This window comes from Lytechinus pictus, chromosome 8 (assembly GCF_037042905.1).
Source record: "Lytechinus pictus isolate F3 Inbred chromosome 8, Lp3.0, whole genome shotgun sequence".
In the NCBI taxonomy this organism is placed as follows: Eukaryota; Metazoa; Echinodermata; class Echinoidea; order Temnopleuroida; family Toxopneustidae; genus Lytechinus; species Lytechinus pictus.
The window spans coordinates 3,612,647-3,627,210 of NC_087252.1; the positions used below are offsets into that span (position 1 = coordinate 3,612,647).

General features: G+C 37.7%; 1 protein-coding gene across 1 annotated transcript; it reads right to left on the bottom strand.

Annotated features, from left to right (window-relative positions):
• Positions 1-30: 30 nt before the first annotated feature.
• LOC129267371 (cytochrome P450 3A5-like) lies at positions 31-13,521 on the bottom strand. Its single transcript, XM_064103046.1, has 13 exons — positions 13,195-13,521; positions 10,959-11,052; positions 10,097-10,155; positions 8,096-8,192; positions 7,563-7,679; positions 6,873-6,961; positions 6,089-6,237; positions 4,724-4,866; positions 4,046-4,234; positions 3,131-3,351; positions 2,421-2,558; positions 1,597-1,759; positions 31-1,107 (listed from the first exon to the last, which is right to left on the bottom strand). The coding sequence occupies exons 1-13, from the start codon at positions 13,278-13,280 to the stop codon at positions 1,018-1,020; spliced, it is 1,635 nt and encodes a 544-aa protein (XP_063959116.1). The 5' UTR covers positions 13,281-13,521; the 3' UTR covers positions 31-1,017.
• Positions 13,522-14,564: the final 1,043 nt, after the last annotated feature.

Consider the following 14,564-nt stretch of genomic DNA (forward strand, 5'->3'; position numbering starts at 1 on the left):
ACCTCGAGAAAAAGAAAATGATTATTGTTTGGTCATATGTAAGTTCTAGATTCAAATCATTAAATGTTTGTTTTTGTGTCAGTAAAGCAACGCCATCTTTCGTTGGGCCTCATTAGCAGCTGTGTACGCTGATCAGCTGATAGAGTTGGATCTCCGTCCGTTGGGGCTGTTTTTCAAGATAACATACATTTAACAGAATATACACTACTTATGTAAATAAATGATTATGAGAATAGACAAGAACATTGTTTTCTTTTAAAGACAGTTCTCAAAGCAATCAATATAAATGTCTCCATAATGACAAATTGATTTGGACTTTAGTACTGATGATACCGTCTACTTTGAGGGCTGAATTTGTAGTCAATTATAGTTGAGTTGAGTGAATAAAGAGAGATCTAATACAAAATAACAAGCCAGGAAATCCTCTGCAAAATCCGATATAGATTCTTGATACTTCTGAATATTCGGAAAATGAATGTTGGGATACATTCAGGGCAATTAATTATCTTCTTCATTTTATTCGTAAATCAATTTGGGTTAACAGAAACAGGGTTGACAGAAACAAATAGAAGATACTTAAAGAGCTACAACATATAAATGTATTTATTCGTTCTTACAGGTTTATCATGTTTATATTATTGTTAAAACACTTGCATATTGCAATTGACATAAACATAAAGAGGTCACATTTTCTGCATATGATCATGTTTAGCGTAGCAAGACGTGAATATCCAGACGATACAGCAGTAACATAATTAACAGCGTTTGAAAAATGCATTCCATCCATTGCACAAATTTATTTCATTGTTCTTGTTATCTACAGCGTATAGCTGAGAAATTATTTAAGATTTTTTTTTCAAAACGTGGAAAAATAAATCATGCGCTGATGCGCCTCCTTTGCCATTCAAAGTAATTAATTTTATGTTTTAACCTAAAGAACCCAGGTTCTATAAATTGTAAATTTCAGATGTCTTATCATTACATTTTTTGTAATCATTTCGGGATTTGGTCATGACCTCAGGCAACCTTGTCAGCTCTGGGCACTGCTTTTAGTGTTATTCCATTGGGTGGGGTCAGGAAGCCGGTAATGTTGAACTTAGGAGGAATCTGTTTTAAAACAAGAGAAAATGTATTTTTCATAGTTGTGATGAATGGCGCAATTGGTTAGAAGAGTACAGTGTATGTAAGCTGTTTTCTGCAAGGCTATTATAGTCGAGATATACAGTTTTAAAGGTGTTGATTAGGGAATAGATTGCCAAAGTGATCAGTGTACTTCAGATACTCTTGCTCACACCTTAAAAATACTGAGGCCTCAGTCTACTCAAAAGCGAAAACAAATAAAATAGTCCCGAGGGGTAAGAAAGAAAGAAAGTAAAACGAATGGCTCTAAACCACTATTGTTCGATTATTAACACATAAAAATGACGTCACCTTTTATAGGTCTTGGTCCCCTCCACCCATCATGATCTACTATCCGGGCACGACCCCTCCGCAGATTGTGTGTAACATTATAAATAAGTTAGATGTGGGTGTGGGGTGCATTGCATTGAAGTGTATGTCTATTGGTACGTATGGACAGGTTGTTCGCTTTTATACCTCAGTCTGTGTGCAAGTCTCAAACCGGAAGTTCTGAAGCACGCGCACAACCGCCATCTTTGTTTCCATGAGAGCGAAGCGCATTCCGATGCAGTTGCGAGGGCCAGCACCGAATGGTTGCCAAGCGAATGGATGCTGTTTGGCTCGGGCCTCTTTGGTGAATCTGTTGCACGTACAAAACATGTTTGATTAAAATAATTCATGGATCTGTGCAGAATATAATGTACCGTTGGTGACCGGCGGGTGTATATCACTGACTCCGCTATCCCTTAAGACAATGACCGACTCTCCACAATTTGAATATTTAGTCAATATTTTTTTTTCAGTTTACAAATCAGTTCATAAAGGTAGTCTGAAATTAATTGTCGATAACGTGAACTCAAGATTACTCTACTTCATTTTTTTTTTCTGAATGGGAGAATTCCCTCATCGTCAGTATTGTGTTACAATCGTCAACGTTGCTTGAGCTGGGGTGGTACTGCTATTACAAGGTGGACACAATGCCTATATACTGACATTCAAAAGGAAATCTAAACACCTAGTTCAATGAATAATGTATAAAAGGATGTATCTTTATGATAGGGGAATAAATATCCTTCCGCGCGCATTCTTAAGCGCAATAGGCTGTTGATAATCAATTTTTCCTCCTAATTTTTGCAATTTCGATTACCTTTTTACGAACGCACGTGCATTACAAGATCGTGAAAGTAAACGGTGTCCATCTTGTAATACCACTGGGGATTTCGAAGTCATTTAGATTCTGAATAATAAAAATAGATATCGTAAGAAATATGGCCCTTTCCAGTACTGTCCACACGGATTACCTTTCTGGGATGAACTTCTTTGGTTGAGGCCAGTAGTCAGGATCGTGATGAATGGTGTATATTGGTATGAAGACTTGGGTTCCCTTCTCAATGATGGCGCCATTGTGTTCAAAGGTCTCATTGCACATGCGATTTGCACTGCGAGAAATTCGAGAAATGCTCAATACGATAAGAAAGGAAACTTGCGTCTATTCCTATTACATCAACGGATAAGAATTTGAGGAAGGTAAAGTCTGAATAAGACGAGCAGAAAAGGCATCCATGATTGGACGTAACACGTTCTCTGATAGATGATAAATTTTAAAAGAGCTTTGATAATCAATACTGCTGTTTATCATGGTTCAAGGAAGTATCACAGTATCTATGGTAAAACATTGAATACGGACTCATCATATGACAAGGCATTTCTTGATGTTCGAAGGTGCCGTTGCGATGACACCAAGAAGCATCGGATAAAAACATTAAGTCCGATTTAAAAGAGGGCCATCAAACATTATCTTAAACAACTACTATAAGTGCGATACTGTATCGAAACGATCGTGGCGAAGAGCAATGAGATGAATGTAAATTCGAAGCAGGAGAATCAAGGAGCCAAAAAATAGATTGGGATAGATGAGAAGGATTTGATAATGGATGGCATCGCGAAGAAAAACAAGATCAAGAACAAGGAGAAAATGGAGGGAAAGAAAAAGGAAAATACGAAGGCTTACACCGCAGCAGGTGGGAACAACCTCAGGGTTTCGCAAACAACTTGATCAAGGTAAGGCATGGTTGCAACAGACTTGTACCCGGCGTCGTCACGAGAGGGCGTCATCTTGTCAATCTCCTGGATTAGCTTCTCCTGGACCTCAGGGTTGGTGGCCAAAGAATACGCGATGAAACCTAGGAGAGTGGTGGTAGTCTCGGAACCAGCGGTGAAGAAGATCAGCACCTGTTAACATTAAATAACAGAACTATTGGCTGTTGATGAGGAGTGGATATAATTATGTGCCAATCCTATGGTGGGTAAGAAAATACACGGAACAGTAATCATTGGACCTATGTGTGTCGAGTCTTTCGAATTAATTTAAGCACTTGTGGTATTAATTCGGACTCAGTTTAGCCGACACCACGACAATCGGAATACTAAGGTCGACCACAGCCGGAAGTGGCGACGTGAAGCGCTTGATACGTTCCATTATGACAAAATCGTATCGGTCAAACCAAGGAGTTGGGAACTCCCTGGTCAAACACTGAAACGCTGACAGTGACGATACCAGGCGAAGGTTCAATGACAAAGAATTTCAATGTATTTACGTTCGAGTTATAGGTGTCAGCAAGTAGGTCTATCACGGTGCCTTTTACAACTCACTTAGTATATTGTCCTCATCTTCCTCCATTTAAATAATGTGCCCCTGCCCCCTCCTTAATCAAACACAAATGTCAAATGTGCACTTCTGATTAAGAATCAAGTCTTGCGTTTCATTTAGATTGCACTACATTTAGACTTCAGCTATTCTGCAAGGAACCCAGATCCAATGAGATTCAAGGCATCTGATAGCGTATAGGAGTGATTCCTTCACATTCTAAACTTTTTCTAGAATCATAAAAACGCTCATTGGGTTCTGTTACTCTATTGGTCATACCTGAGCTAGGACCTCGTTGTCTGTCAGAGGTTTTTTCTTGCCCATACCCCTTGAGTGATACTGGGTATCGTGATGTTTGTCCAAATCAGCATGGATATCGTCCTCATCCTCCTCCTCTTCGGGTTTGTAAACTTTGTTGACGTTTTCATGTTTCTGCGCATCAAGCAGTAACTGAAGGAAGTCAACCCTCTGGGGAATAAAGTCGTACGTTTGGCTAATGAATAAATGAGCCTCAACTAGGTGAATAAATAGTGGAACTATTTCAGTAAGAATAGTTTGCACTTATCTAAGCGCATGGCTGACTAACAATTGTGCCAAATCACTCCTTGAGTGTCTTTTCTCTCTTTTAATGTCGGAAACTTATATCATTACGACTAGATATTAAATTCGCTTTTATTCTAATAAGGATGGGAGCATAGTCACAGATATGAACATAGGAATTCGTACGATGATTTAGAACATTACACAGGAAGATATTACAAGTCTCAATACTAGCATCAAATTCTACTACAATTTATTCTGAAATCGGGACGCAGACCAATCGTAAGGTGTGCGGTTACGCTGCCATATTTCATCCCTCGTATCGTCATCATAAAAAACAACACTACAAAAGTAGAATTATACACACATACACACACACACACATGTGTATATATATATATATACATAACTAAAAACCTTGGAGTCGGATCCTGATGTAATATCATTTCTCAAAGCAATTGCTTTCTTGTTGACATCTTTGAAGAAATCGACTACATCGGCGCCCATGAACAATCCGAGTCGGAAGTAAGTAAAGACTCTCCCCAAAGCTGGAATCATGCCTTTTACAAAAAATATGAAGACAAGTGAAATAGCTATGAAGTGAAGCCACATGGCAGGTTAAGATTCACAAGTGTTTGGTGATATTGATTAGAGTTTGCATCTGAAAAATGTTGAGCAAAGATACCAAACTCAGAAAATTGTGGCTCAAGTGTTTTGTCTCGTTGTCTGCGAGACAGTGTAATGACCAAGCATGGACCTTTGAATTTCCAATGGTGTAATGCAGTCAGTCTCCCACACATCCATCGTTCCGACCACCCTCCTGCATAGCTTCTACAAGTCTGTCTGTTGCTTACAAGAGTTTTCTTTGTCTTATGTGGTATTGCAGAAGGAAATATATGCCTAATACCTTGGTCACATTTGCTCTACGGCGCGCCGTAGAGCAAATGTGACCGAGGTATAATCATTAACGAGTTGGTCATCTCATGTTATGGCATTGATCGTCGCTAGGGAGCACACTGTATACCGAGTTAGGGTTTTGAGGGAAGTACGATTAGGTGAAAATGGCATTTCACCAACAGTTGATCCCTCAAACGAATTCCACTGCCAAGTGATGTCACCCCTTTCCCAAAGTATACACTGTCCCGATCGTTATGTTGTTTTATTTCAATTCTTAGCGTTAATTCGTAATACAGTTGTTCTAAGATGTGGATGCTTATCTTCTTCCACTCCCCTGACGTACGACAGATTCAAGAACATAATGTATTGTCACCCAAGAGGTCTGTCAAATATTAGTGAATCAAAACAGAGGTTCGTCCTGCACTCTAATATAAACGTCACATTTGCAACTTTTCTCTGCTCCAAAACATAGGAAGAAATTGCTGTTGGGTTCACCTTTGTCGCCAAAGAACTCCCAGCTGTTCATTTGACTAGGATTTTCAAAATATTTTCTATGCTATTGCGAGCGCTTAGCGTCCCAGCTCCAAAACATAGGAAGAAATTGCTGTTGGGTTCACCTTTGTCGCCAAAGAACTCCCAGCTGCTAATTGTCATTTGACTGGGATTTTTCAAAACATTTTCTATGTTACATGTACTGCGAGCTAAACGCTCTAAACGTCACAGCTCTAAAACATAGGAAGAAATTGCTGTTGGGTTCACCTTTGTCGCCAAAGAACTCCCAGTTGTCATTTGACTGGGATTTTCAAAAATTTTCTTTGCTATTGCGAGCGTTTAGCGTCCCAGTACGAAAATTCCATACTGTACATATACAGACAAAATGATTACTTCCGATAATGAAGAATGGGTTCCAGACGTCAAACTGGAAGGCCTTTTTAGCATTGCTCACGAAAGGATTTCTCGGATCAGACTGGGAATCGATGTCAAGACCAAACGCACAACTTCCGACAGTATCCATGACGAAGGCCCCAAAGATACTGTGGAAAAGGATATGTGAGAAATGGAATAGAAATTCAAGGAGTTAACCATTAGGGGGGCAAAATAAGTAAGTGGTAGCTACAGATTGTTTCCACTTGATATATGACCTAGTAATGAAAGTGAAGCGCTATCATCATTATCATCAACAGCAAGATTATTATTACTCTGGTTCACACAGTCAATGGTATTAACTGATGTAAAAGGTAACTGATTTTTTTTTTCATTCTCGTATGGGTGAATCTGATAAGGCAATTTTAAATGTGGATAATAGTTATGTAAGAACAACTATAAATAGCCATCTTATATGGCGATTTATAAATGTTCCACGGCGCACCTAGTACCCTCATACTAGTCTCAGTTTCAGTAGCTTTTTAGGTCGCTTGGTGCATTCAATTAATTAATTCTGCATGCCACGAACCCATTCAACTAATATGGGTTTGGGTGCAGCAGCACGTGGATCAATTTCTTGCTAAAGAAAAAGACACCATGGCTGGAATATGAATCCGTAGCCTCCTGTTTTAAAAGCGATGTTAAAAGGAAATAAGTCGAAAAAAAAAGTTATCTGCAATCAATGCTATTTGATGTGGTTTTCACTACGAATATAGGTTATCATGGTTATTGGCAATTGACTTACTCTTGACATTCGATGTACCCTCTATCTTTCTGTTTGATCCCAATGTGTTTGACCAGACTGTCTGCGCTAGCGTTTACAAGATTGGACATCTGTATAAGGACAGAAGAAAGTACACTACGATTACTTCAGGCCTTCATAAAACCCTATTTAGCCAACTTGACTTCTTATAGCCCCCCCCCCCCCCCTCATTTCCTTTTTTCCTGTACACTTCATCAAGCTTGATGTTATTGATATTAATTTTTACCATCCTCCCAATCAAAACCTTCATCATAACACATTAGGAGTTTAGCTGTCGTCAGTATCACAATATATCCATTTTGTTCACGGATTCCGACCTGATTATAAATTGTAGGAATACAGTATATCATGCGGTGTCTTCGCTCTGTGTTCAAATAGTAATTTATCAAATTCTACAGCATGAGCAGTGTCTTGTGATATGTGAGGAAAGTACACACAAATGTGTACGATTTTATTAATAAAAAAATACACAAATAGTTGTGTTCACTGTGTTCACATAGGCAGCTGAGCAACAATACTCAAAAAGTGAACAATTTGAAGGTGATTTCTCATTTTGCTCCAGACTGTGGTCAAAGACACACTATGAGCATACTGTGCACTCACTGTGGAACAAACTGAGACAATCCGTTCTTTTCAAGAGGGACATTCTCTTAGTAAAGCGGACCTACTTACCTGTTTCATCTTTGCCCCGCTGAATGTCGGGGTTAAGATGTTTCTTATTTCCTTCCAGCGCTCCCCTTCCGCCAGTGACACCATACTTTGAAGTTCATCGGGAATCTGCGGAAAGCTCTTCATTAGAAAGAAAGACAAAAAAAGGAATAACTATGAGATGTTTAAAAATAACCAAACGATAGCGCTCCAAGGCGGGGTAAGTTTTCCCTTTTTTTGTGAAAGTGTAGAAAAGACGCAGACTTTAACTCAAAAAAGGAAAAAAAATCACTCTAAAAAGTTTAAATTCTCACTCCATCAGGATTGGTCACTCGTCTCCAAGAGGAGTGTGATAAGAGACCTGGTTCCCATTTCATAAAGAGTTACAACTATGGTAACTTTGCCATTATAGCAACTACCATGTAAACCTTGATTCTGATATGCTGCTGAGTCCTGTTACCATGGTAGTTGCTATTATGGTAAAGTTACAATAGTTGTAGAGACAATGTTTTCAAAATGGACCCTACTGATAAAAAAATATTTTTTCTGATACTTACAACTCTGTTGTGGAAATTGTTGAAGCTCTTCACCAGAACAAGTCGTAATATCTCGGGATCACTCACGACAATGACGGGAACACTAAATGAAAACGTCCTATTGACAGGATGCAGAAAGATACAGTTTTCATCCGATTATGGCCGGTTTGATAGCTTTCTTACCCCCCTTTCACATGGTAAAAAAATCGTAATTTTAAATGATGCTTCTAGTGAAAAATAAGGCTAATGAGAAATATTTAGCACGTGTAAAACCAAACTAGAACATGATAGAATCACGAACGCTAATCACAGAAACGAATACAATAGCATTCATCATTAGAATGATGATTCAAGATTCACGTGTGAAAAGGCACTTGGTTATGCCGCTTTAAGGTATTTTTTTTCAACCTTGATTTCTGCGCCATTGTATGGCCCACGTTGTCTGTTCAAAGAACTGATTTTTACTGATATCTTAACAGTGGGCTCTTTTAGAAAGAATCGATCAATGCCATTTAAGAATTTAGGAAATGTTCTGAATAACAATTTGCTTCATTTTTTTACATTGTAAGATAGGTAGAGAGGCAATGATAGATTGATAAATACCAGGGATATTTTGCCTAATAAAACAATTTGAAAGGTTTTTATAGTACAGACTTCATGTTACCACGCTTTGATTACTGTTTTTTTATCTGTTAATATACTCAAAAAATGGTTCCGTTTCATAAAATCTAGCTGGAAAAAGCTTTTTAAAAGTATGAAATATTTTCATTTTCTCTTCAGTATAATGTACGAACAAAATTTGCCAGATTCATGAACACACGAAATTGTATTCGTGATTTGATGAAGAATTTTGTCAATTCTGCAAAAAATAAAATTTTAGTTTTCAAATATAGGAAAAACAAATAGTGAGTGATATCATCGACTTTCCCATATGCATTTCCTTACGTTGTGCGTACATTTGTTTTGATGAAAATAAGAGAAAGCTTGGCGGAACCAGCGGCAGATGGCACTTTTCCACCCCCCCCCCCAAAAAAAAAAAAAAATCCCCGTATGAAAAAATGCCCTTTTTTCAAAATGGAAAGTGTCTTCTTTTCAAATGAAATGTACCCTTACTCAAAATGAAATACCCTTTTTGAAGTAAAACATAATACATGTGAGGTAAGAAAGTCAAAAAAATCTTTGGCTCGCGCTTCGCGCTCGCATCAATTAATGTTTAGTAAGGTACTCATTCTATTCTTGGTTACATAATATGCTTAGAATGTCAACTTTTCTGGTTGGAATATCACAAGTTTTTGGCTCACGATTCGTGCTCCTATTGATCATTTATTGTAAGGTAAAGTATACTTAATCTGTTCTTAGTTACAAAAAGTGCTTAGGATATCCAGTTATCAGGTTGAAATGTTAAATTTTTTTAGCTTATGCTTCGCGCTCGCATTATTTAATTGTTTAGATATTTATCCTATTCATCAGTCACTAAAAATGCAGTCCTTATCAGTTTCCTTGTCTAGTCAGTGTATTATAAATTTCAGCTCGCGCTTCGCGCTCGCGTCAATTCTTTAGTTTAAGTAGATACACATCTTTCTCATGATAACAAAAACTGCTAGGAATGTTTAATTTCCATGTCTTATTACATGAAATGCCCAAAAGTGTGAGCTCGCTATTCGTGCTCACAACATCTCGCAAGGAAACCCTTTTATAAGTAAATAGCGTCATAATTGACCAAACAATGAGTTTCACAACTTCAGATTTATTTTTTCTTTCCAAACCGCTCGCTCGCGGAAAAAACTAAAGCTTGAATATATATCTTATCAATCAGAAACCAATCCAAAGAGGTTGAACTCAATTTAATTACTACAAAACACACATCTACTTCATGCAGGTGATAATCTCATGGTGAAAGTATCCGTTTTGCACCAATATGCCCGTTTTGACACTATAAATATATTATTTTGGCTTGCCCCCCCCCCCCAAAAAAAAAAATAACACTACTTTTGAAGTGCATAATCTTTTTTGAGTACTTACCCGTAGAACTTCCCATATTTTCTCGTCCACTCTTCGAAAATTTCAGGGATTTTTGTTCTCTGAAAAAAAAATCAAACAAATTTTTAGCTTGACAATCAAACGTGAAAATGTTTACACTACCCTCTTCATTGCAACACTATTAGCCTATATTAAATGCTAATATTTTTTAAAAACAAAAAATAATGTCTTCTGTTAGTTGAAACAAGATTATGGTGGTCATGATTTTGTTCTTTATCGATGTTTTTTTAATTAAATAGCTACAAATAGAAACCAATAGCGGTTCTTTGAGTATTTGCCTATGTCCAGATTTATCACAAACGATGTTGAATGTGTTATAAAATGCCTCATCTAACTCGATCAGATTTATGTGATTCCAATATATACGACTGAGGCAAAACGACATAAAGTACCATTGTCATGGTTTAATGGTTTAGTCAGTATCCGATGGATTTTCGTATTGGCAAGATGCGTTGCTAATTCATCGAATACAGTATATTCGAACGGGCGCTGCAACGGGGCTTCCACCCCCCCCCCCCCCAAACACACACATTTTTTTTCAGTAGGCTTTAAACAATTATCAAAACGTAAGATATGTAAGACTGGCCATCAAATTGTGACTCTAGGCATGTTCATTTAACTTTTTATTCGACCTCACCCACCCCCCCTCCCACTTTTAAAATGCCCCCCCCCCCCATACCCAAAAGGTCCAGGGTCCCATAACACAAAGGTTAGCGTTTGATCGTACGCTTGATTTTCATGATTGATTGTACATTGTAATCAATGCAATCAATCTTAGAAAAATGTTCTAAGATATTTGCTAAGTTTTGTGTTACGGGCCCCTGGTTTAATCATTAGGGCCTACTGATGTGAAGATTGGGTTTCCAATTAGAGGTAGAGCTGGTTCGTACGGCACTCCCTTCCGCTTCCAATAACTGTGGGTCCAGAGGGCGGTATATCTAAGAAAGATGATAAGAGAGATAGGTTGAATATCACAATCAATTAGACTAGTCTTAGTCCTGTCGAAAAGTTGGCGAAAAGAAATTAATAATAATAATATGCGACATTTATAAATCTCTTAATACAAATGACTCAAAGCCAAGCACACTTATTACCCCGACTTAAGCACGGCTTTCCTGATCGGACGCTCGAGCATTCAAGGAATTCCTTCCTACCGGGTATCCATACTAGACCTCGGTGGAGAGCGGCAAATTTAGATAAACGCCTTGCCAAAGGACGTGAATGTTGCGGTGGGATTTGAACCCCGGCCGGACCTTGTGTTTCAAAGTCACAGGACTTATCTAGTGAGCCGCAACACCTCATTTGTGGCCAATTTCTATAAATGCAACCTAGTAGTCTCAGAGCGTATGTAGGTCTACCCTCTGTGCAGAGTGTGGTTTGTCATTAGTACCCTGGTCCTAGTCTGGTTGTGAATTATAACTTTTCGAAATCATTCCCACCGTCCAATCTAATGAAAGTATGATATTTTATAAAAACAATAAGAGTTTGTCAGATTTTGAGCGTCTATCTGCATTGTCTTGGAGTTGTTTCAAAGACGGTTTTGACAGGTGTCCCTTTCCATGCCCAAAGGAAAAAAACCCACTTTTTATCCAGTCTTTTGATTTTCGCCCATATAGATCTTCAGATTGAATTTACAATATAGCATGCATATTTACACAAGTTATTTCATTATATTTGACAATCTGAAAAAATCAAACTAGCATAATGCTGAAAATTTCATCACAATCCCATGTAAAATAAGAAAGTTAATACATTTTAAAGCTTCGCTTATTTTTCACAAAACAATTTTATGCACAACTCAGTGACATGCAAATGAGACATTCGATGATGCCCCTCACTTACTATATCTTTTGTTTTTTATTATTTGAATTATACAAAATTTCAATTTTTACCGATTTGACAGTAAGGACCAACTTGACTGAACCATATAGTATTAACTCAATGCTAATTCCACGTGTTCAAGGAGAATTTTTTTTTTTCACCTGACAATGAGGGGAAAATTTGAATATTTCATGTAATAAAATACAAAAGGAATAGTGAGTGGATGACGTCATCGGTCTCCTCATTTGCATACCGACCAGGATGTGCATATAACTGTATTAAGAATTTAAGCGAAACTTTAAGAGATCTCAACTTTATTACTTTACATTCGATTTTTGATGAAATTTCAAGTGCTATGCTCGTCAGATTTTTGTCTTTTTCAGTGAAATGTCACCTTTTTTCTTTGCCAGAGAAATGGATGACATTTCAACCCTTTACGATAAAAGACTGGTATTGCACAAACACTTCATGTCATTGATTATCATAAACATATTTATTTTACAGTGTAAACATTGCACAATGATGTAGACTTGCTGCAAAATTGCCAACTAATAATATTATAATATTTTTATATCTGTTTTAAAAAAACTTCTTACTGATAGCCACTTACAAAGTTCTTAACCCATTTATTTCGTTCCAACTCATATCTTTTGTATGATAGGATTTTACTTTAATACTACGTACATGTATAATATCGTCGTACATGTATAATATCGTTCAGATTTATGATTCATCAATAACGACCTACAAACAATGTTATTGAGCTATAATTATTGTATCAATGATCTTAATTTCCTTAAATCATATATCAGTATACATAAAATTTATGCAATTTATATTTAGCTTTTTGCAAGTTTTTAGAATTTAAGTATTAAATATCAAACCTTTACAAATCTTTTTGTAAGGAATACTTTTTGCCAGGTGCAGTAAACTATTTAGGTGGTCCACAACTCGACTAGTCTAGATTTTCTTGCGATCTAAGACTGTTTGATCTGGTTTATTCGTTATACATGTTTTTTTTTATATACCAAATGAATATGGTATTAAAAACAGTGCTATATTTGAGTGCCTCTCTCCAGCTATTTTTTAGGACATCATAATTTTTTTCGAGAAATTACGGTTAATTCTTGACTATAAGAATGTCAACGACGCGTTGAAATTCATTCTAAACGACGAATACTTTGTATTTTGTAAACAAATATGTTATACTACTGCTTATCGAGTTTTAGAAAGATCCTCCTGGCTATAGGCCTACTCACAATGTGTACAGGGTGACGAATCCGAGAGTGAACCAGGCCAACAGACATGTCAATGACATCGACATTCCCATAACCTCAATCTCCATTTCGACTTTCAATCAAAAGTACACCCTTGATCGCAAAGTGGTGTTCAGTCTTTGTCCCAAGTCGTTCAGTCGAATGATGCAACCTCCAGTGAGACTACTACTATAAGGTATTTAATTCATACGCTATTCTTGAGTAAAGGTATGATAATGCTGCAGTCACAAGGGCGAAACTGACTCCAAACCGACCGATGATACGTCATTGGAAATAACGTCATAAAATTAGTCAGTCAGGGTCGATCACACCGGTATGACTCTCAAACTACTTGTTTGATATCTTGCAAGAACTTTGATATTTACCAAGGATGGGAGCATAGGGGTAGCAATGGAGCAGCCCCCCCCCCCCCCCCTCCACCAGAAAAATAGTATGACACAAATTATGGATATGCTGAATTGTTGCATAATGTACTCGTAGTGAAATGTTTCACTTTCAGTTAAATTTCTATTGTTGCAGCTATTTCCGAAAAGGACCAAGATATGGAAGATTCCATGCGGCACAGAGATGATGAAGCATATCATGATTTCAAGTACGTCTACAGTTGATATGCTTTAGATATCAATGTCACGAACCCAATGGTGTGGACCGATGCTCGGGGAACAAGGTATACACCCAAACAGACAATACTGCCTGATTATGCATTAATTAACGCAGGAACATTACTTGCAAATCTGAAAAAATGCCAAGAAAACTCAACCAACCACCCCTCCCTTCCCCCCCCCCTCCCACACCGTTGGTTGATCCGGATTATGCCTCTCTTGGTCTCTTGCTTCTATTAAAATCATCTCTCAAATTTTGGAAGGTCCATTCTTAGTTTCAGAGTGATGACACTTTTCTGGTAGTCCTATGCAGGAGGAAAAAGCGCAAAGAAAATTCTTTAGGCAGCTGAAGTACTTCGTCAACTTACGTTTTCGCCTGTGAGGGTGTGTCTGGGTGGACCGATTGGAGTGGGGTGTGTATATGTGTTTGAGTGGGGTGCATCTGTGAATGGATGAGTATGAGAGAGAAAGTGTGTGTGCGTGAGGGTGCTCGTGTGTGTGAGTGTGATTGTGTGTGTGTGAGGGTGTGTGTGTTTGTGTTGGGGGAAATGGTGGCGAGGGATTTTGTTTAGGATGGGGATAAGTGTGTGTCATGACGAGTAAGGATATTTGCGATGTTGTGTTTGCATGCTGTCAGTGAAAATGGTTGGGGAAGAAAAATGTTGGGAATGTAATGAAATTCCAAAAACAAGAACTTCTTTATTGGTAATTTGCTAATTGAAAGCTTTACAGAAGACAATACCGGTAAGA